The sequence below is a fragment of the Fusarium musae genome, chromosome 3, assembly GCF_019915245.1.
Source record: "Fusarium musae strain F31 chromosome 3, whole genome shotgun sequence".
Lineage (NCBI taxonomy): Eukaryota > Fungi > Ascomycota > Sordariomycetes > Hypocreales > Nectriaceae > Fusarium > Fusarium musae.
The window spans coordinates 3,967,563-3,989,143 of NC_058389.1; the positions used below are offsets into that span (position 1 = coordinate 3,967,563).

The 21,581-nt window shown below is 49.6% G+C and overlaps 6 protein-coding genes across 6 annotated transcripts; 4 read left to right on the forward strand and 2 right to left on the reverse strand.

The window, feature by feature from the left end:
- Positions 1-7,604: 7,604 nt before the first annotated feature.
- Positions 7,605-8,423, forward strand: J7337_004651 (uncharacterized protein; the record flags this gene model as incomplete). Its single annotated transcript, XM_044822343.1, has 2 exons — positions 7,605-8,105; positions 8,157-8,423. 2 exons carry the CDS (start codon positions 7,605-7,607, stop codon positions 8,421-8,423), a joined length of 768 nt encoding a protein of 255 aa, XP_044683676.1.
- Positions 8,424-9,470: 1,047 nt separating this feature from the next.
- GDI1 (Rab GDP dissociation inhibitor alpha) lies at positions 9,471-11,401 on the forward strand (the record flags this gene model as incomplete). The annotated part of the gene is made up of 8 exons (XM_044822344.1): positions 9,471-9,516; positions 9,642-9,666; positions 9,789-9,848; positions 9,908-9,935; positions 10,004-10,349; positions 10,412-10,951; positions 11,004-11,158; positions 11,207-11,401. The coding sequence occupies 8 exons, from the start codon at positions 9,471-9,473 to the stop codon at positions 11,399-11,401; spliced, it is 1,395 nt and encodes a 464-aa protein (XP_044683677.1).
- Positions 11,402-11,986: 585 nt separating this feature from the next.
- NOG1 (Nucleolar GTP-binding protein 1) lies at positions 11,987-14,085 on the reverse strand (the record flags this gene model as incomplete). Its single annotated transcript, XM_044822345.1, has 3 exons — positions 11,987-12,028; positions 12,087-13,894; positions 13,956-14,085. 3 exons carry the CDS (start codon positions 14,083-14,085, stop codon positions 11,987-11,989), a joined length of 1,980 nt encoding a protein of 659 aa, XP_044683678.1.
- Positions 14,086-14,659: 574 nt separating this feature from the next.
- On the forward strand, positions 14,660-15,364 carry URA5 (orotate phosphoribosyltransferase; the record flags this gene model as incomplete). Its single annotated transcript, XM_044822346.1, has 1 exon — positions 14,660-15,364. The coding sequence occupies one exon, from the start codon at positions 14,660-14,662 to the stop codon at positions 15,362-15,364; it is 705 nt and encodes a 234-aa protein (XP_044683679.1).
- A 303-nt stretch (positions 15,365-15,667) lies between these two features.
- Positions 15,668-16,784, reverse strand: J7337_004655 (uncharacterized protein; the record flags this gene model as incomplete). The annotated part of the gene is made up of 4 exons (XM_044822347.1): positions 15,668-15,772; positions 15,823-15,909; positions 15,963-16,373; positions 16,518-16,784. The coding sequence occupies 4 exons, from the start codon at positions 16,782-16,784 to the stop codon at positions 15,668-15,670; spliced, it is 870 nt and encodes a 289-aa protein (XP_044683680.1).
- Positions 16,785-19,956: 3,172 nt separating this feature from the next.
- On the forward strand, positions 19,957-21,259 carry DDI1 (DNA damage-inducible protein 1; the record flags this gene model as incomplete). The annotated part of the gene is made up of 2 exons (XM_044822348.1): positions 19,957-20,479; positions 20,535-21,259. 2 exons carry the CDS (start codon positions 19,957-19,959, stop codon positions 21,257-21,259), a joined length of 1,248 nt encoding a protein of 415 aa, XP_044683681.1.
- Between the last annotated feature and the right edge of the window lie 322 nt (positions 21,260-21,581).

The window sequence follows — 21,581 nt, forward strand, 5'->3', positions numbered from 1 at the left end:
GTCGCAAATTCCCAATCCAGTTGCAAGTAAAGAAACAGCGAGGATGTGGGAAGTGGATAATGTTGTCAAGGGAAGTGGGCCCACAACGAAGCAAAGGAACCACAATCAGAATAGCTGGCGGCTGGGATCTGGAGGAAAGGGCGAAAATAGGCCACAGAGGGTCGCGGGTCACGGTCGTGTTTGATGGGGCCAGACGCCAGACGCGCAAATCGACTTTCAGATATCACGATAATTGAGGGGATGGTTTTTGGCGATGTATTTGAAAATGCACGAAATTTCAAGAGTCCAAAGAAGAGTCGATGATGGTATGTGAGTTGTGTGAGGGGAAATTTTTCGGGAGAACGAGAGAACGAGGAAAGATGGAAAACGAGGGAACAACGACCTACGGGAGGCAGGAAGATACTGAAAACCCCGAGGTACCTCCTACCTACTTGCTCTCGCCTGGGAACACTGAGATCAGGGCAGTGAGAGCGCGGCTGCGGTAGCGTGCTTGCCAGTTACAGGCGGAAAAAGATAGAGCAGGAGCAGTAACCGGAGTAAAGACGGAAGTACCTGTTACCGAGGCCGGCGCCAAGCAAGGAAGACGCTTCAATACTGGCCGCCAACTGTTTGCAGTGTCAAATTTGTTCCTCTTCTAGCTTGGATGGTTCGAATTTTTTTCGTTTTACTCTTCACACGCCCCTCATCCTTCTTCAATCTGAATCAAATCGGGTCTACGGCGATATTTCTGGCCTGTTCAACTTGGATGTTAGCGCAGGTGCCATGCCATTGCCGCTCTAAGCCGCCAGATTCGGGCTTGCTCGACACCTTAGCTAAGGTAATTCATTTCGCTGGCAGTTTGCGGTGAAATCTACGGACGGATACTTACTCGTCACTTACCGACTCACTGCCATGTCAGGTCCAGGCCAGGTACCCTCGTCGTATCCACAGGTTCTTGGAATAGACTATGAGCGAACAGTGTCAGTCCAAATCATCAGCAATGGTATTGGAAACTCAAGACTCCAATTGAGTCCAAGAGGGCATCATCATTCAGCTTGCCAGTCGTCAACAAGGGAAAGAAAAAACTTTGTGTGCCGTCTCTACTAGACACACTTCCAGAGTGCGATCTACTGTGCAGTATCGTACGAATAAGAGCGCCAAACTGATTCGGGACTTTTGAACGAAGTGCACCAGACGAGGCGTCTATGACATGCAAACCCTCCTGTAAAGAAACGCACAGCTATCGAGAGTCCTCTCAGCGCCGAGGTAACTGAAGCATTGCGCGGCACCGTTGGCGCAAGTCTACCGGCCTCACCGTCCGACATCGCTGTAATCAATCAGCTACGTACTAAGAGTCTGTATTGAAAAGTTCGCCTCATATGATAAAAGGTCTGGTAGCAATCACTGAGTTGTCATATTATCATCATCAGCGACATTAAACTGACATCTTTCTTACACCAAGTTTTTTGTCTTTGCGTCGTTTTGTATGGCCAGGGTTCTGACGGCACTTGCAACGATCCTTCTCATCTTGCGATCCTGAACACAGACAGGGAAACATTGCTATCAAAAATCACATCCAGGATGATGCACAACGCGTCGAACAACTTCACAAACGGCTTGTGTTCAAAGATTCGCACGGTCGATACTGTACACTTGATAGGTTGAAAAGGTAAGTTACTCGCAGGGGTGGGGGCGTCTGCAGGGAATGCTGGAGGTTGGGTGATTTCGTAACAGGTACGCATTGTTTTGCTACCTGGCATGCATAACGCGCTTGTGTGTCCCTTGTACACGATACCTGGCACTGGTCTTTCGATTCCCGGTGTCGTAGCCGGCCTCGCTGCACACCCAAGGTCACGATGCTTCACACCAAATTCAGTCCTCTCACCGCATTACTTCATACACGACTCGGACACCGAGTTCGCACCGGGATTCCTCGACCAGATCATGCAGCGTTTCTCACTTAAACGATTTTCCCTGCGTTTTTTGCCTGATCTTGTGAACAAGTATAGAGGCTAGTCCGAACGCTGCAGAGCTAGTGTTTACGAATAGCTTTTCTCGACTACCTAATATTGCTCTAACCAGTGTCAAGATGAAATCGCCCTTAGAAAGCTGAGACAAGACAGACTGCTGCTTAATGAATACATACGTCCAGATCTCAGTGCCTGATTTTCCTTTTGTCTCACAATTACCCGGACGACGAATTGCTTCTTTCATTTTAATGACATATCGGTCGATAACCAATGGTTGGTTTGCCGTGGTCATGTTATGAACATGATAAAACCAAGTGACAAAGAATACGACCATCACAGGCATGCCTGTCGCGTGCAACTTGATAACGCTGGCCGTGTCGGGTCTTGGCAACAAGCCTGAACAACTCTGTTCAGTTAATAATACTGCTTTCCGACATACCGCCTCATACTACGAAACACACTTGACAACAATTTCCTAGGCCAGCTAACTGTTAGAGGCCAGCCATATGCCTAAATGGGTCAACTTTCGGCTCGTGACTCGAAGAAGCCGTTTTTCCAAGATGATATGCAGGATCCACGAGTCAAGCGAAAACGAGCCCCAGTCTGTTGATTCAAGGGCCTTGAATCAAGGCTGACACGACATTGCTCAGAATGCGAACTTAGTGCTCGATCCGCTCAGTTTATGAGTGAACGAGCAATGTCCATACCACGGCGACCACTTGACTCGTGCATTGCTCGATCGAAATTTTGAGCATGACAGAATCGACTTTCGATGGCCTGGCGGCTATTGCAGTCCTGATGAAGCGTGCCAAGAGAATAGGAAAAGTAAGGTGGGGACAAAAGGAAAGGAAGGCAAGCAAAATTCACCGAGAGTACAAGGTACTCCTGGGACGTTGGAGACAATGGTCCGTGGAAAAAGGAAACGCTATCGGAAAGTCGCCTGGGTTTGATCAAAGCCGGACATCGGCCCAGAGGAACTTCTTGGTCACGCACTCAGCTGTCCGTGAAATGCAGGCACGCCAGTAATCACATTGACCAGCACCCAATGCTAACACAGCATCGTCTCGAGACGTTGTTCCAGGGTCCCTCATCTTGTTGTCGACGCCAACCGTTCAATGGCTCCCGCAAGCATAGCGGGTGTTCCCACCAAAGCAGATCTCAGTGGAGCAGGGTCCCTTGGAAACCCCTCATCTTCCCGCCATTGCATCTGCTGAAGGACGAGGGTGGGAAGTCGAAGGCTTCGATTCTGGCTCCAGAAGGTTATGGTGGAGTCCTTCCCGTGAGGAGTCGGACTCCATAGTTGGAGAAAACATCATCTTTTGAGCCGCTGACGCTCGCCTATCAAGAACCCTCGCATCTTGTAACTGTTAGCTGAACAGCAGCAATGCGACAGCATATCGTCCGTCACGAGGACTTCGTAGCATAGCATTTCTGGCTCACTTGTCGGAGTCGGGCACTCGGCCGCCAAATCTGGCTGCCTAGAAACCCGAGTCCTTTCCGTGATCGGACGATGACCGTCCAATTCGAAACAAAGAAGGGACCTTGGAGAAGACCATAGGGAGCGGGAACACCGAGAGACAAGCAGGCATCATTCCCGGGAAACAACAAGAGAGAACGACTGTGCTGTTACGCTAGCTCATTGAGGTTTGGAAGAATCTTAAGCCCATGTCCCTGAGGTTGAGAGCTACCCTACCCTTGCCTCGGTGGCGTCGCGCTTTAGGCAATGAATAGGTGCGGATGCCAGGCATGTGTCAAGGCTGGGCGATGTGGAAAACACAACTGCCAGATCGTTGGCAAAAGGGTCACACACCTTTCCTGTTATCAATCTTATTGATACATAAAATCATGGTGGTGTTGAAGTGCAAAAATCATTGGCAATCATTGCGCAATTCTCGTCAGATGTCGATATCAAACTCGTGCAGGCCAGTTATCACTCCAGGCTCCTATCCCTCCCTCTCATGACTGGTGATGACGTCTATTTTCTTTCTCACTTTTTTTTTTACCGAAACTTCACCGACTCGAAATATGGCACATGCCCCCGTTCTGGGCTCTGCTGTCCGAGAACAGTATCATGTACTCCACTCTGCTTGACTCCTGGTCTAACGTTGTTAATGGAGTCTCAACACTTTGTTTTGTGTTCAAGGATGAATTGTGCTCTAACATCAGACTATTGATGGCAGTCCAGCCTCCTCTTGAGAAAAGCGTTAAGATTGTACCGGGCAATGCTACATTGCAGGCTTTGCCGCTGATGGCTGACAAATGGTATTGTCAATACCATTTCATCAACGGTTTGGGCATTTCTTCCGTGGTTATTAATCAGGTTAAAACGGGTGTCGTCGGCCACAATGTTAAGATGTCATCACGGGCCTAAGCAAAGCTCGCTAACGAGGGCTTAATCTGGTAGGGAATGGATAAGTTAATGCTCGCCCTTCTCAGCTTAAGTCCGGAAGAGACACACCTTGATGGAAAATCCTTGTTCAGATATCGGAACTGCTTCATTGGGATAACCGATAAATCCTTAGTCGCTGACATGTACGGCCGAATTCCCAATGCTTCGGACATTTGAAGAAGGAATGGAGACAATCTCTGATGATTGAGCTTCACTTTCGAAACAATCGCGCAGCTTGGTGAATACAGGGGGAGGAAGTTAGAATAAATGGCTATTTAGGATCGCCGATATTATCTCCTTGAGTATGATTGAAGCCAGTCAAGCACATTTCACGTACACTCAGACTCGCGCACACACACACACACTCGGCGCTCGACACTCACACTCAAACTTCAATACACCACACCAATCCAGTGCCATGTTCGGCAATCGTTGGAGAAGCGGGACTGGTGGAGGCATAAACTGCCGCTGATGGTGCCGTACAGAGGATGTTGAGCCTCAACGCACCAAGCTTCTTCTACTGGGTCCCTTCCCGCTTCTTGAGGAGCTCAGAGACCCGTAAGAAGCCACAACGATCTGGATACCTTAGACAATATAAGGCAATGCACGTCGTGATGGCTTCATCTCGACACAACAAGTCGAGGGCAAGTCGCAAACCTTGTTGTGCTGGTAACTACATAACTCATTCGACTCCCTGCAATCAACTCAACACTTTCCTCTTCCAACAAAGACGGTCCATCACCGTTGATCAGGATTGGTCAGGGTTTTACACTATTCCTACAATGTTGGACGTGCATACAAAACACGGTACTGTAGGTACACGCCTGTACGAGTCAGAATCATTTAGTTTCGGAACTTCGAAATTCTTGACATCGTGATGAGCGCAAAAGAAATCATCGCAATGTATATCCCTCACATCAAGGTCTGCCCTAGACCAATCTAGTGATCAGCCATCAAGACACATAATGTTTTGGGCGACTGCGGAATTCACAAAAGTGCTCTCAACCCTTTTTCTCGTGACGAGCAGACCAATTGAAGGGGTTAGAGCAGCACACTGAGCGAGTGTTAAGATGATTCCCAACCACACATAACAGTCATTTACGTCACAAACTTTCACATTCTGCATCCAACAACACTTCTCGCATCACCATCACCACCACCACCACAACCATCACCGCCGGCGTTGTTCACTAGGTGGTGATAGTGCGGAACCTTACCGGACAGGCGTGGCTGGCTAGTTTGTCCATGGTGTCCCGTTCACCACGAGGCCCCCCACCAACACTTGGCTACTCCTAGCAAAGCGTGTGTTTTAGTCCAAGACGCCATCACCAACCATTCGCTATTTGACGGAATTATCGAGTACTGTGCGTTTACTGTACTGACATCTGAGGGAGGCAAGGGAGTGAGTGTTGATTAGGCAAACTAACCACGCATTGTGATGGTCTCGTAACTGTTACTGTTTTGAATCCGAGGGAAACTGCAATCTTACAATGATGATACTGTACCTGATGTTGGTTCATCTTTGTCGTCCGGCTCAATGCTCAATCAGGTGTGATACGGACTGGTTGAGCTTTTCATATGTTCCTAACCACTGAACTAGCAACAGCATGGCAGACATTCCTGGCTTACTATTAATTATCCTCTTTTCTGAACGAGAGCTATTACGCTATGTCGAAACTCTTCTTACACTCATGTGACTTGAGCACGGTACGTGGGATATCGTGCACTTGCCCTGTGTCGGTGCGCTGAGAAGCTTCATTGTACCCAGTACAGGGATCATCTCACTCTCATGTTCTGATCTGGCGACGAAAATATGACGACAGACAGAGTGCGGGATCTTGTGAATTGCATGTTGCATATCACGGACGGAGGATGCCGCGGCATTGCAGCACTTATCCGACTCGTACGGAAAGGGAAACGTTCCTAGTGAAGATGAACAACAGCAGCTGTCTCGCGATAATTACGGCAGATCCTCCCTTGTCAATCACCATTTGCACTCCACAGGCGAGCGGCTAACAAGGACAAGTTGCAGCCTTGGTTGGCATGGTTGGTTGCATTCACCACCCCCGAAGGTTGTCTGCCCTTCTGACTTGCATGGCCTTCTAGCTTGTCCAGCATGACCCTGAATCCCTGAATCAGGCATTATGAATTACGAAGGATGGTCAAGGATCATGAAGGATGCAGTGTGAACCCCCACGCCGCCGAGACATTGACTGCAACCCCCTCCTGTCTGCGTACGGTATGTACAGCACAGTACGTTCTGCTATTCGGAACCGCTCTGACAGCACAAATCCGTTGGTTCTTTGTGATTCTGACGAACGCGTGAATAAAAATCCCGTAAAATGAGATGATGGACGGATGCGTGCGTGTCCTCAAGGGACACGAAAGACATGCACACGTGTAAAGTACCGAACCAAGACGCTTGCGGGCTATCGTACAGTAGCCAAGCGCAAGTGCCATAGGCTATGCCGGGTCCAGATCTACCCTGAAGGTAACATCGCGAACGCAAAGAGCTGGTGCTGGCTTGTCCATGGCAGATTGACTTTGTGAAGTCTGTGGTATAGGGTGGTTTGACTGCACTTGGTGAGTTCCTCCTCTTGACCTCACAAGGTTTATGGTTCATTTCCCGATGGTGCGGTGATTATGTGTCCGCGAAGGTTTGAGAGACGTCATATGTGTTTCCTATGACTTTGTTTTCTGTTATACTTCCTTGAAACCTGAAACTCTTGGTGACGCAGTAGTATCAAAACAACCATGGATGACGCATGTTCTACCGGTGGTGATCTCCAAACGTGGAGCCCAAGATGATGTTAGCAACTTCATGCCTTGCCCGTTCCTGTGATGGATCTCTCCCCGCATCCTTGATGTGGCTCTTGGTGGTCGTCCTAGGTCCTAGTCAGGAACTGGCAACAATTGCTTTGTTCTAGAAGATGGATATGAGATGGGGCATCTGGAGTATTCCCCCGCATCACCCACCCCAAAACACCATGTACATTGTACCATACTTTGGCATCCGTGCTTGCTGCAAGCGCCTGTCCCAGAGAACCCACTGTTGAGATCCATCTCTTGGTAAGGCTCGGTGAGGCTTGAGGTGAGACTCGGGGAGGTTATGTGTGGTCCGCACAGGCACGTGACCATCATCGTCGTCGGCGCAACGTAACGCCGACACCCGAGGCTCCGCGAGCTACGGCATCCCAAATTTTGCGAATGCGTGGGACGAGCTGGATAGCGAATAGCCTCGTCTTATCCCCACGATAGGCACGATAATGTCAATGGCAGCTTCCAGTACGATACGGCCATTGGCCGGTCGACTTATCCAGACCTCATCATCAAAGGTCTCCGCCACCACATCTCGAGTCGCCTACTTCTCCACGACCGCACCGCAATGCAAACGAAAGACAAAAGACAATAACCCCAAGCGAGGTGTGAGTAGTCTGTACGGATCAGGACCTCGCGAGCCTCTGTCAATGTCAAACATCCCGCTACCGAAGCCACGGCAGTTCAAGCCCAGGATCAAGGTCGACCCTGATCATGGTTTGTGGGGATTCTTCCCAGCACAAGGAAAGACATTGGCAACACCCAAAGAGACTGAGGAGCATGGACGTGCATGGTCTGTCGAGGAGCTGCGAAAGAAGTCGTGGGAAGATCTACACTCTTTGTGGTGGGTGTGTTGCCGAGAGAGGAACATGCTATCTACATCAAGGCAAGAGCTCATTCGATCCAAGATGGGATTCGGTGAGCGAGAGATTGATACTCGAGATGAGGAGGTAAGATATTCCGAAGCTATATAATGTGCGGGAAGCTGACATTGAAGAAAGGTCCTGAAGACACAGCGAGCCATAAAGCACGTCTTGACGGAGCGATATTACACATGGCAAGACGCCGTCGGTATCGCCATGAGCGACCCCGAGATCAACTTCGAGGGCGCGGAAGGTCAAGTCTACACACCATCGGCTTATGAAGATGAGGTTGATGTTGCTGAGTGGACACAACCAGAGGCCGAGTCAGAGGCGGCCAAGCAGATTGATCCTGTTGCCACAGAAGAACAGGAGGCCAAGATCGAGAAGGAGTTGAAGAAGCAATAAGAAACCGTTACAAGCGAGACGACGTCATGTACTATCTGAGTGATGGGAGAGGTGGTGGTGCTCTATGATGTCCGATTAGGGACAGGTTGACATATTCGTCGTGTACATCTAGGATATGTAAGATACAGTAGACGAAACACACATGTATATGCGAGCATAAGGGCTCTGAGAGCTGTTGACATGAATACATATGATGACTCAAGATTGGTTGTAGCAAACATCGTAGATTACGGACTCAAGCCGTAATGACAATCTTAAAGCATATGACAGCTGTAGTCATATTAAACTCTTTTGACTTCGCATCCCAACCCAGTAATGAGCTTGGATGCCGTATAAGTCAAGGTCTTGTTACCTCATGAAAGGGGTGGTCACTCCACCAAGATGAGTAGAAGCCAGAAACGTAGATGTAACAATATGGAGGTCAACAGTTGGGGCAAAGAAAGGAGATACGACCGAGAGACCCTGTCTTCAATATACTAATAGTAATAAACCATTGATGATACTGGGGTCGTGGCTGGGGCTCTTATATTGATCTGGCTGCTAAGCTAAATTTGATAATGAAGCGGACCACGATGGAAGGGGGAATTAGGGGGTGACGGGATGTCTAACAGCAGCAAAACTCGTTGCAAGTGTTCATCTTAATGTAATTTGATATTGTAGGCGAGAATATGTGAGATTAGAACGGCATGAACTGGGTAAGACGCTGGCTGTTAGAGGCGTCCAACATATTCACACTCAGACTGTCCAGCCATAAAAAGGGTCCCCACACTGAAGCTAGGCTGTAGGTAGTTGTAGTTGATCCCTCCCCTAAGAAAAGTAAAGTAAGGTAACTAAAAGGTAAATGGGACTGACCCCGCCACTAAGCAAGCAACCGCCAACCGTACAGCACCGCACCTCCCCTCAAGCTTCTCGACCCTCCCCATCCCGTCTCGTCCTCGCTTCGCTTCCATTTTATCCTAATCCGCCTCTTTTCCTCTTTCTTACTCCCTATCTCTCTATCATTCTACCAAAAGGTTCATCGAACGTCAACACCAGAGAATAGCCATCATGGATGAGATTGCTCCTGAATACGACGTCATCGTGCTGGGCACTGGTACGTTCTTGTTCCCCCTCCTCGCCTGTTTCTGCCACCGCAAGGCGGATCCCCGCATCAGAGAGAGCCTTTGGCTTGATGCTGCCGATTTATTGTATTCCTAAGCGGATGCTGACTGTTTCCAGGATTGACCGAGTGTATTCTTTCTGGGTAAGACGAACTGCATCGATTTTGGCCGCTTCGTCGTGTCGCAAAGGGCGCTACAGACCTGCGCAAGCTGCAAGGCGGTATAGCACATGTAAAGGCGGTGATGGCTGATTGTGCTTCAATAGTGTTCTGAGTGTCAAGGGCAAGAAGGTCCTCCACATCGACCGCAATGATCACTATGGCGGGTAAGTCTCTTTCAGAATGCAATTACTTTCCTATAAGCAAAAAGCTAACTGTTTTCCAGTGAGGCAGCTTCCGTGAACCTCGAGACTGTACGCAACCCTTACCCAAAACTCCCGATCTATATCTTGCCAGACCGATATCTAATAACATACCACAGCTCTTCAAGAAGTACGGAAACTTCCGCGAAGGCGAGGAGCCCTGGAAGCAATATGGCCGCCTCAACGACTGGAACATCGACCTTGTCCCCAAGTTCCTCATGTCCTCCGGCGAGTTGACCAACATTCTCGTTTCTACGGATGTCACACGGTACCTCGAGTTCAAGCAAGTCGCTGGCAGCTACGTCCAGCAGGGTGCCTCCAACAAGGCTACCGTCGCCAAGGTGCCCTCTGATGCCGCCGAGGCTCTGCGATCTCCTCTCATGGGTATCTTCGAGAAGCGACGCATGAAGTCCTTCATTGAGTGGGTTGGCACTTTCGACCCCAAGGACCCCGCGACACACAAGGGTACGCTCTGAGGATATGCGCAAGAACCATTGACAATTTGCTGACAATAATCCTCTGTCTAGGCCTGGATATCAACAAGTGCACCATGAAGGACGTCTATGACAAGTTCGGCCTCGAGACCACCACAAAGGACTTCATTGGCCACGCCATGGCTCTCTACCTCACCGACGACTACATTACCACCCCTGGCCAGGCTCCCGAGGCCATCCAGCGAATCCGCCTTTATGGTAACTCTGTTGCCCGATACGGAAAGTCTCCTTACATCTACCCTCTCTACGGTCTTGGCGAGCTTCCTCAGGGTTTCGCCCGCCTGTCTGCCATCTACGGTGGTACTTATATGCTCAACACCAACATCGACGAGATCCAGTACGATGGTGACAAGGCTGTTGGCATCGAGGCGACCATGACTGGTGTTGAGGAGATGAAGTTCAAGACCAAGGCCAAGATGATCCTCGGTGACCCCTCCTACTTCCCCAACAAGGCCAAGGTTATCGGCCACGTCCTCCGAGCTATTTGCATTCTGAAGCACCCTCTTGCTGGTACCAACGATGCCGACTCTGCCCAGCTCATCATTCCCCAGTCTCAAGTTGGCCGGAAGAACGGTAATTATTCCGATTCCGATGATCATATATATTTGCTCACATTTGTGCTTAGACATCTACATTGCTTGCGTTTCTTCCGCTCACAACGTCTGCCCCAAGGGCTACTGGATTGCCATTGTCTCGACTATTGCCGAGACATCAGCTAACCACCACGTCGAGCTCCAGGCTGGTCTTGACCGCCTTGGCAAGATTGAGGAGCAGTTCATGGTAAGTTACCTGGGTTGAAATACGAAGATACACGCTAACAATCTCTAGGGTCCCCCTATTCCCATCTACGAGCCTCTCGAGGATGGTACCAAGGACAACATCTTCATCTCCAAGAGCTACGATGCCACCAGCCACTTCGAGACTACCACCGACGACGTCAAGGACATCTACCGCCGCGCCACCGGGGAGGAGCTCAAGGTTGAGGGATTGAGGGAAGGTATCCAGGTTGCCGAGGAGCAGTAAAGAATCCCAGCGACCTTCCTAGCAAATAGGATAAAAGAGTGACAAGGCCACACCACTGTAGCAGAGCCGCCAAGTTAGGAGGATTGTTTTGCTTTTTCAGAAGATTGGCCGATACCGATGGTGCGTCTTGGGCACAATCTCATTATACCTCTTTCGATAGCATCTAACACGACAAGCCAAATGAATATTGTTGAACTGTATACACAAATAATAATATTTTGGGTGGATAATATGAAATTTGATTGAAACTTTTATATGCTTCATAAATCATCATCTGTTAAAAGAGAAGGAAAGAAAAGTTTGGCAGCCCCTTTTCTAGTACGTACTTCTCAAGGAGGCGCCGTGATATCTACTAGTATCTAGCTGAACTCGGACAGAGCTTCATCCCAAGCAACAACGCGACACGCAAGCTATTCTTTTGTTTTTGTCAAGCACATACGTACGCAGCGAAGGAATCGCAATCCATTTTCCTATGCGCCCAAACTCCCAGGCAAACCCACAGCCCGCGAACCCGCGAAAATATGCCGGAAAAGAGAGAAAGACAACCAAATGTGGTGGAAGAAAAGGAAACCTGGTGTTAGCTCTCTATCTGCGGTTTGTCTTGCCCATGCCACGCTTTCCGACGACCTGAGAGTGATGTGTTAGCGACGGTTCTGAGATAAATATGGATGTGAACAAAACTTACCAAGTGCTTGGTGATGGAAGCGGTCGTGTGTCGATCGCCCTCTCCCTGTCGAGCCATGCGGTTCATGCGCTTCTGGTTGAGCCTGGCGATACGATCGGCCTTGGATCGAGTAGCCTCGTCTGTGACACCATCGTCGCGGCGGCTGACAGTAGGAGCACGGCTTCGAGGTCGGCTCATAGAGCGCATACGCTCGCGGGGGGTGCTGCTGCGACCACCGTCGACATCCATGGCATCGGGATCCTCGGTACCCATGCGAGATGTGGAACGGCCACGAGGCCGAGACCTTGAGCGAGCACGCTCCGCAATATCGGTGGTGTCGACACCGAGCTGGTCGAGGGCATCCTCGAACTCGGAGAGGGGCTTCTTCATCTGCTTGCGGGGGATGATGGCCTGGTTCTTGAGACGCTTCTTCATGCGGGCCTCGTTGCGGATGAGCTGCTGCTTCTCGCGGATCAGCTCGGCCTTGCGCATGACCTCGGCCTCCTCATCATCCTCAATGTCCTCATCAGACTCATAGAAGCCCTCAGCCTCGAGCTTCTCCTCCTCTTCTTCGAGAGCCTGGAGCTTAGCCTCAATATCAGGATCGATAAAGTCGTAGACGTTCTTGCCATCGTAGATCTCGGGAATCTTGTCGTACTTCCACTCGGGGTTGGCGAGCATGTAGTCAGCCTTCATGTCGACGTTGAAGACACCAGCACCACCATTCTCCTCCTCTTCATCACGAGCGAGTCTTCGGCGTTCGGGGTCGGCCTTGTCGTACTTCTTGCGGTCCTTGACACCCTCGGGGATGAAAGTCTCAAGAGTCTGACCACCCATGGGCTGAGCAACGTGGATACGGGACATAACATCAGCCAGACGGCCACCAATGTTCCCGCTGTTGTTGGTACCAGCCTTGAGCTTCTGGTTAACACGCTCAGCGATCAAGCGCTCGCAAGCAGCGTTCTTGACCTCCTGAACACCCTCCTGAGTGTTGCAGGACAATTGGAGCATCTCGACCTCACCAGACTTGAGGATGCTTTGGAGCTCAGCCTGAAGCTCGGGCTCGAGGTCCTCGGGTCGGGTGACATCAATCTTGTTGACAACAACGAAGACAAGCTTGTTGGAGAACAGAGGCTTGATGCTCTTGAAGAGAGCAATCTGGGCGCTAACTGTGTATCCACACTGCTCTGAAAGATCCATAAAGTACATAATGGCGGATCTCAAATGGGCAATGGCGGTGATACTTTGCATCTCAATGGTGTTCATCTCCTCTAGAGGGTGATCTAAAATACCGGGTGTATCGATGGCCTGGAAGCGGAGATACTTGTAGTCGAAGTGACCGACAAACAGACTCTTTGTGGTGAAAGCATAGGGCTGAACGTCGACATCGGCGCGAGTAACGCTCTTGAGGAAACTAGACTTTCCAACATTGGGGTAACCGCAGATAAGCAGTGTTCGAGTGTTGGGGTCGATCGAGGGCAGACGTCCGAGATGCTGGCGGACCTGATCGAGGTACATAAGAGGGTCCTTAAGTCGCTTAATGAGGGTGGCCATGCGACCGAGAGCGGCCCTCTTGAGCTGCTTGCACTGGAACAGAGACTGGCCGTACTTGAGGAGACGGACATAATCGCGGGAGATGGTCTCAATCAGATGCTTGGCGGTGGACATCTGACCGAGGGCGATCCTGAAATGGTCGGCATCGTAGAGGGTGTTGAGGAGATCCTTGTGGAAAGGGTGGATGTCCTGCAGACGAGGGAAACTCTCGAGGATGGCGCCGAACTTCTCTGAGAAGGTCTCTTGTGTGAACTTGACCTTTCGAGTGTAGAAGGCTGTTGAGGAGGTCTATGTTAGTGATCTTATCTATTGCGACCGAGACAAAAAGTCACAAACCTCGAATACGGCTGATCTTGAAACCAGCGCGAATCTGCGTTGGCAGCTTGCGCTGGGTCCGGCTCAGAACAATATCCAGAAACTCCTGCTGAGTAGGCACCGGGGGGATGTCCTTCCAGGTCGTCTTCATCTTAGGTGATCTGGTACTTTTTGGAGCTGGATTTGTTTTTGGGGGGGTATCAAAAAGGATATAGAGACGGACGGAGAGAGAAAGTGTCGCTCGTCGCTCGAAGAAGAGGTATCAGAGATGGCAAAATTTAGTTGGATCGAATATTTTTTTCTTAGTGGGTCGTGGCGGTCAGTCTGATTTCTTATCGATAAGAGACAATGGAAGTCACTTTCTGTGTGATGGACACGGCAGTCTCAGCTCTAGAGGAGTGATGATGGCCTGAAAGGATATAGTAGATTCCTCAGGTGAGTGTTTATTAAAGATAATTGCATTATATACAACATAAAATCATGTGCTGGTTAACTCGCTCCCATTCTCTCTCTGCTAACCGAGACTTTTTTTCGTGGTACTTCTTTATCTACACCTCCCCCACCTCAACCCCGCCGCCATACATCGAAGGGTCCAAGGCCGGCTCCGGGCTCAACACTACTGAGAGAGAGACCTGCAAGAGGGGATCGCAAACTTTGCTTTAGAAACATTCACTCCCAATCTTGACCTCGTACCAATTCATATATAACCATATAAATACCTAATCATGTCTTCTCAACTCGCCCCCTACAAGCAAGAATTCTTGCAGGCTGCCATCGCTGGCGAGATCCTCAAGTTTGGCAGCTTCGAGCTCAAGTCAAAGCGCATCTCACCCTACTTCTTCAACGCCGGCCTCTTCCACACTGCCCGTCTCGCCGGTGCCATTGCTACTGCTTTCGCCAAGTCCATCTCTGAGGCTCAGCAAGAGACCGGCCTTGACTTCGACATCATCTTTGGTCCCGCTTACAAGGGCATTCCTCTTGCTTCCTCCATCGCTGTCAAGCTCGGCGAGATCGCCCCTGAGAACCTCGACCGTGTTTCTTACTCTTTCGATCGCAAGGAAGCCAAGGATCACGGTGAGGGTGGCAACATTGTCGGTGCGCCTCTGAAGGGAAAGAAGATCCTCATTGTTGACGATGTCATCACTGCTGGAACTGCCAAGCGTGAGGCCATCGACAAGATCCGAAAGGAGGGCGGTATCGTTGTCGGTATTGTCGTTGCCCTCGACCGCATGGAGAAGCTCCCTGCTACCGATGGCGATGAGTCCAAGCCTGGTCCCAGTGCCATTGGCGAGTTGCGAAAGGAGTATGGCATTCCAATCTTCGCTATCCTGACCCTCGATGATATCATTGCTGGTATGAAGAGCTTTGCTTCAGAGGATGACATCAAGCGAACTGAGGAGTACCGTCTCAAGTACAAGGCCAGTGACTGAGTGCAGCATGGAAGAAAAGAAAATGGTGAACGGATGAGCTTATGATATCAAAGGGTCACAAATAGACGGAATGGAAATTAAAAAAAAAAAAAAAAAAAAAAAAAAAAAAAAAAAAAAAAAAAAAAAAAAAAACTTGGACGCGCAAATGCGGTTTTTATAGACCAGCTATCTCATTATTTTCGGTGATGCGGCTACTTTGATGATATCTTGGTAATGCGAAATGAGATGAAGGAACATGTGCTTCTTGAGAGGAGACTTGTTGAACAACTGCCAAGAAAATGCTAGCAACAAGCCTGTAAAAGTCTATGACGGTGATTTCTTCGCCTTGGAGGTTGGAGAATCCACTTCCTTATTCCTCCGTGTAGGTTCCTCCTTGGTCTTTCTCTTAGGACCACGAAGTTCAAGCACCTAATCATATGTCAGTAGCTTTCATTTCATGCCATAGAGGTATTACTTACCATAGCATGCCAGCCTTGATCAGCAAGGGCTTCTGTGCTTGGGCCAAGGTCTTTGAAACCGAAGCACTTGTAGAACTGAATTGCGTACTGTAAGATATTAGCACAGCGCAGTTTTCAAGGTGCCAGATGCAGTTACTTACCGGTTGGCAAATTATGGCAACTCGATCAGCCATTCCGGATGCATTCATAAGCTCGAGATATGACTTCATCACTGTTTTCCCAATGCCAACTCCCTGGACCTCTGGGCACACGATGAAGGAATGGAGACAGATTGTCCTTCCCGACGATTGATGGCCTAGAGGTGAGCCTTTGCTTGCTTTCGAGTCCCTCCAGTTCTCGGGCATGGCCATATCGGCATCAGTTACGACTGGGTGGGTTCCAAGTGTAGCAAGGACGTGCGCAAACATGACATGTTTGGCTCCATCACATCGTCCTGACTCGACAGGCCGACTGTGTTGCATGGTTGTGAGCGAGATCTTCTTAACATCGCTTGGCCTCACGGTATTGAACAGACCGTAGCAAACTCCAGATTTCCGAATACGATATTCGATCTGTTTTGCTAGTTAACAAATCTGACCTGAGCTGGTGGTCCCGTTGCCCTCCAAACAACGCATTGATACCCATGTATAACTACTTGCCTTTTCACGTGTTGATCTATACCTCGCTTCTGAAAGTGCGATATTTTCAAGAGTAACGCATGTGTCGATATCATTCTCGGTCAGGGGCGAGAGCATAGGAGCCCAATGAAAAGGAATGACCTTCTTCAGAAGGCCAGCTTCTGAGTTTCTCTTCTGGATTCTCATTTGACAGAAGTTCCTTTTCGAATTGACCATGTCCTCATCTGCGTCTCCGTCGTCGATGGCGCCGTCAGAATCGTCGTTCTCCAGGTTTTCGAAGACGCCGCCAGAGAAGATCATGTCTCTGGCGGCAGAAGCGAATTCATTGTTTTTCTTCTTTTCCATGCTTCGCATAAGGGTTTGAGTTTCGGTTGCCACGTTGAAAGATTGAGCCCTAAAAGGGTCAAGCTTGAGCCGGTGATGGTTACTAGAGGTACTACCTCAGTATAAGTCGTCGGTCGTCGGAATAAAGCTGCAGGTGAGATTTGTGGGCCTTTTTCGAGCAGTGAGAGCTGTCGCAGAAGATCTTTCTGCTTCGTCGATTGTGCTTGTGTTGAGATTATATTGCAAATTTGATGTTGTCTCTTGATGATATGATAAATGATGCGACAAGAGGAATTAAAGCTCACCCGTGCACATTGAGCGTTGGTATGAGGCACAGGCGTCTTGAGGTATGAAGCGTTGAGGGAGGTTTGTACCTCGTTTGGCTCAGAATCGGGTGAGTTTTTGATTACTGAATCACACAGAGAGATTCAGACTCGTTTGACAGTGAATGAAACGTCATGGGACGACAGGTTTTGTTATCCTGTTTGCCCATTCAACTTCTGGTGGACCCACGAATGCCGAGCGATCGGATGATGCAGTGAGGCCGGTGCCGCAATGGGGCCAGTTTCAATCGATGGGTATAGGTGACAATGGCTTCAGGGCGTCGTGACAGTTGGTTCCAGTGCTTGTGAGAGTGCTGTACAACTGTCAACGGAGTCACAAACAGTGAAGATGGTGTTGAACCGACCTTCAAAAACTGTCTTTTTTCCCAACTTTACCATTCTCGTCCCGATGGGTTCATGAGCGGGGAGAGCTTGTTCCGTCTCCATCGCCAGTGGTAGCTTGGTTCTGGCACATGACATATCAAAAGTCGCGTGACCTCAACAAAGGAGAACAAACAGAATAGGAAGTCACGGCAAATTGCAGATGAAAATGGGTCAAGCAGCTGCCAGGTCAATAAACATCAAGAGGGAGCTCATTAATGTGGTGATGGTAAGGAGATGCCATCTCAGGTGTCTAGGGTAGTCTGAGTACGAAGACCAACATCCAACAATTAATTAGTCAATTGTGGACAAGGTTGTTGCTAACCTACCTTTTCAATAGACTTATTACAGACGATAAGCGTTTGCATTGTGTTATTTCGGAATTTTAACCGGTCAGGTAACAAGAGTACAGAGCATGGCGGCTGAGAACACTGCACTCGTATGAGAGCTTGCACGGTGACTGTCTTAGGTCTAGATTAGTAGTGAAGTAGACAAACGAAGATCCCAACTTGACCTCAACGTCAATCAGCTCACGATAACAATGATGAAACCATACTAGTAGCCCTAACAGCGAAAAAGCTTGCTTGGCTCAGGCAACGGGACACCGGAGCAGCGAGCCTACCTATAGCATGCCTCAAACCAAGGGTGCCTCTCTGGGCCTCCAGGTGGCAGTCCTGCAGGAGATCATTCGTGCCTCCCCGGCATGACCTCCCTGTTGCCGCAACCAAGACGATCAGCAGTTGGGGGGTCCCTGAAACGGCAGCAGCCGCATGCAATCCCGGGTTCCTTTATCCTGGTATGCCACGGAATCGCCAAAGCATATCCCACGTTTTCTCCCCAGTTCGGCCTTCAATATCACAAGAGCGGTTGGGGTTTGACTATGTATGTAGACCAAGGGGATTATGCATGATGCCTTCTTTGGAAACAAAATCGTTGCATTTCGCCCGATCTGGTTACCAATGCTGGATCTGCGAGGACAAGGAGCCTGGATGTGGTGCTGTACATAGGTACAGTAGCATCTGTAAGGATACGCCACTCTCAGGGAGCAAGAAAGTTGCAGACCTTGAACGAGGCGCCAAAAAGGATTAGTTCAAGGCCTGCCGTATATATAAGAACCCTAACTAAGTCTTTTTTGTCACTTACGATAGATGTGCTATATTTTATTGCGTCCTCTTCCACTGTCACAACTCCATGACCTATAGAGCGCTCTGTCCCCTTTGCCTGGCTGCATGAAGAGCACTCATTCGTCATCATCAATGGCGCCTAGTTTCTCCGCATTCATGTCCGAACCGAACTGCACTGTAGTCAGCATCCATAGGCTTCCGTCGGCTTCCAGCAGTTACGTGGTCCTTGATTGTGAGCGAGCGTGCGTGCGTATGTGCAGCTGTGCCTAGCGGTACATGAGGGATACAATGCAAGCCCGCGCTGACTGCGAAAACAGGAAAATATCTGTCCAGAAGGATTGAGATGGGGGTTTTTGAGGTAACCGTAAGAGAAACTTGAATATCCATGTCAAGATTGCTCTTATTATATGGAACTTGGTTGGCTGATGGCCCTCTTGGCCCGAGCTACGGTAGGGCAGAATGGAGGGGTGCAATATGATGTAAGTCGATGACTGGTACTGTTACAGGTACGATGAACCGCAAAGCAACTGTATGCCTGTACCGTTGCCCTGTGTTCTTCCTCAACTGGGGTAAGCTATAAAAAAGACTCCTTGCTCTTATGACAAGATATGAAACCAGTGCAAAGCTGAGTGATCCCTATAATTCTTGCCGCCGTCTAGGTACTGTAGGTATTGCCCTTTATTAATCAAGCGGCATAACTACCTACCCCTCCGGCGGAACCTAAGCGGCAGCGGAAACGGCCCCTCCTATAGCTCCAACGTTTAGGTTAGTACTGTAGCCAGTAGCTTGCTTAGAACTTTATGTGCAACTGCCTGCACCAGCCTGCACCTGCATCTATCTCCATCTTCATCTGTTCTTTCTTCTCCGATCGTTTTTTTACACCAACCAACCTCGTGCACTAAACTCACAATCTTTTTCACTTCAATATTTTTCAACTAATCGCTAACCACGTCAACTTGCTTTTCTTAGGCACTTTGGGCTCCTATTTTTGAAGATCCCTAGTGGGTACCTCACCTCAGGAGCTGTTACAGTCTTGTGCTTAGGTAGCTAGTTGTCTGGGCTTTCTTTTCTTAGCCACCCTCGTGGCCACGCCTACTCCTCTCTTCTCACGACCAGCCACTTTCTCGAGAGCCCTCGACGACTTTCTTTCGTCCTCTCTGGCCAAAACTTAAACATCTCAAACATACTCACGGAAAATATCAGACGAACAACAACAGACACCACAATGTTAGTTCACTGCCCAGCCATATTTACGTCATCTTCGGCTACTGGATGCTAACTGACAACAGGCGCATCACCCTTAACATATTTAACCCCCAGGCTGGGGAGCAGGATAGCCTGCTCACCCTCGAGATCTTTCCCGACATGACACTCGCTACCCTTCGCGAGTCTATTCAGGCAGAATCGACTGTTCCTCCAACCTCGCAGCACATCTACCACAACGGCCGCCTAATTTCGGATGATACCCAGACCATGGAGCAGCTGCAGATTGTGGATGGAGAGATGCTGGCCGTGCACGTCAGGGATATGCGAGGAAGCACTGGTGTACCCGAACAACCTCGACGCCCTCAGCCTAGGAGACCGGCTCAGAACGAACAGGACCCTGAGCTCATCCGCCTTCAGATTCTTGGCCAGCCTGCCCTGAGACAACAGCTCCAGTCACAACACCCAGAACTGGCTGCTGCAGTTGACAACCCTGCTCGTTTTGCACAAATCTTCCGTGACAGCCAGAATCGAGAGCAACGCGAGCGTCAGGAACGACAGCGGGAGATCGAGAGACTGAACGATGACCCTTTCAACGTTGAGAACCAGCGAAAGATCGAGGAGATGATTCGACAGGAGCGAGTCATGGAGAACTTGCAAAACGCCATGGAACACAACCCCGAAGGTACGTTCTTCATATGACAGCTATGAACTGTAATATTGACATCATTCGAACCTAGTTTTCGGAAGAGTTCACATGCTCTACGTTGATGTAGAAGTAAATGGTCACCCAGTCAAGGCGTTTGTTGACTCCGGTGCTCAAGCCACCATCATGTCGCCCTCTTGTGCTGAGGCCTGTGGCATAATGAGACTGATCGATACTCGATTTGCTGGTGTAGCTCACGGTGTCGGAACAGCAAGAATTATCGGCCGTGTTCATTCCGCCCAGATCAAAATTGGAAACCTGTTCCTCCCCTGCAGCTTTACTGTCATGGAGGGCCGATCAGTTGACCTTTTGCTCGGTCTCGACATGCTGAAACGACACCAAGCGACTATTGATCTGGCTAGAGACAAGCTCATTATCCAAGGTGAAATGATTCCTTTTTTGGGAGAGGCTGAGATCCCCAAGGCGGAAGAGGAGGAGGCTGCACAAGAGCCAACTTTGCCTGGTCCCGATGGCACAGCAATCGGACAACGTACCGGAGCCGTTGTGCCTCCTGGCCAGCACCAACAGCAGATCCCTGCCAGACCGCAAGCCGCACCATCCCCTGCTGCAGCTGCAGCTCCCGCCCCCTCCGCACCCCAAGCGCCTCCTGCTGCACAGCCTGCTCCAACAACAGCAAACATCTCGCCACAAGCAATCGAGAGCCTTATCTCGATGGGTGCCACTCGGGAGCAAGCCATCCAGGCCCTCCAGGCCGCAGAAGGCGACCCGGATGTTGCTGCTGGGTTGATTTTCTTCTAGGGACATGGAGGCAACACGCTGGATGGTGACAGGGAACGATAAAGAGAAAAAACACAATGAATAAAATGGAGGATCATAATGATAGATGAGTATCCAACTCTCCCGTGTTTTAGCGAGCGGATAGAAAGATTTCATGTCTACAAATGGGATGGGATGGTTAAGGAACAGGTACGACCATTTCGCTATAATGCGGCACGACACATTGGAGTACTCAAGATATAAGGTTCAAACGTAGTTATGAAGTACAAATTGCTCATTAGCTTTTGGTGCGGGTATTGTTCGTCGCAGGAACTAACTTAATCTATGAAAACCCTCCCCCCTC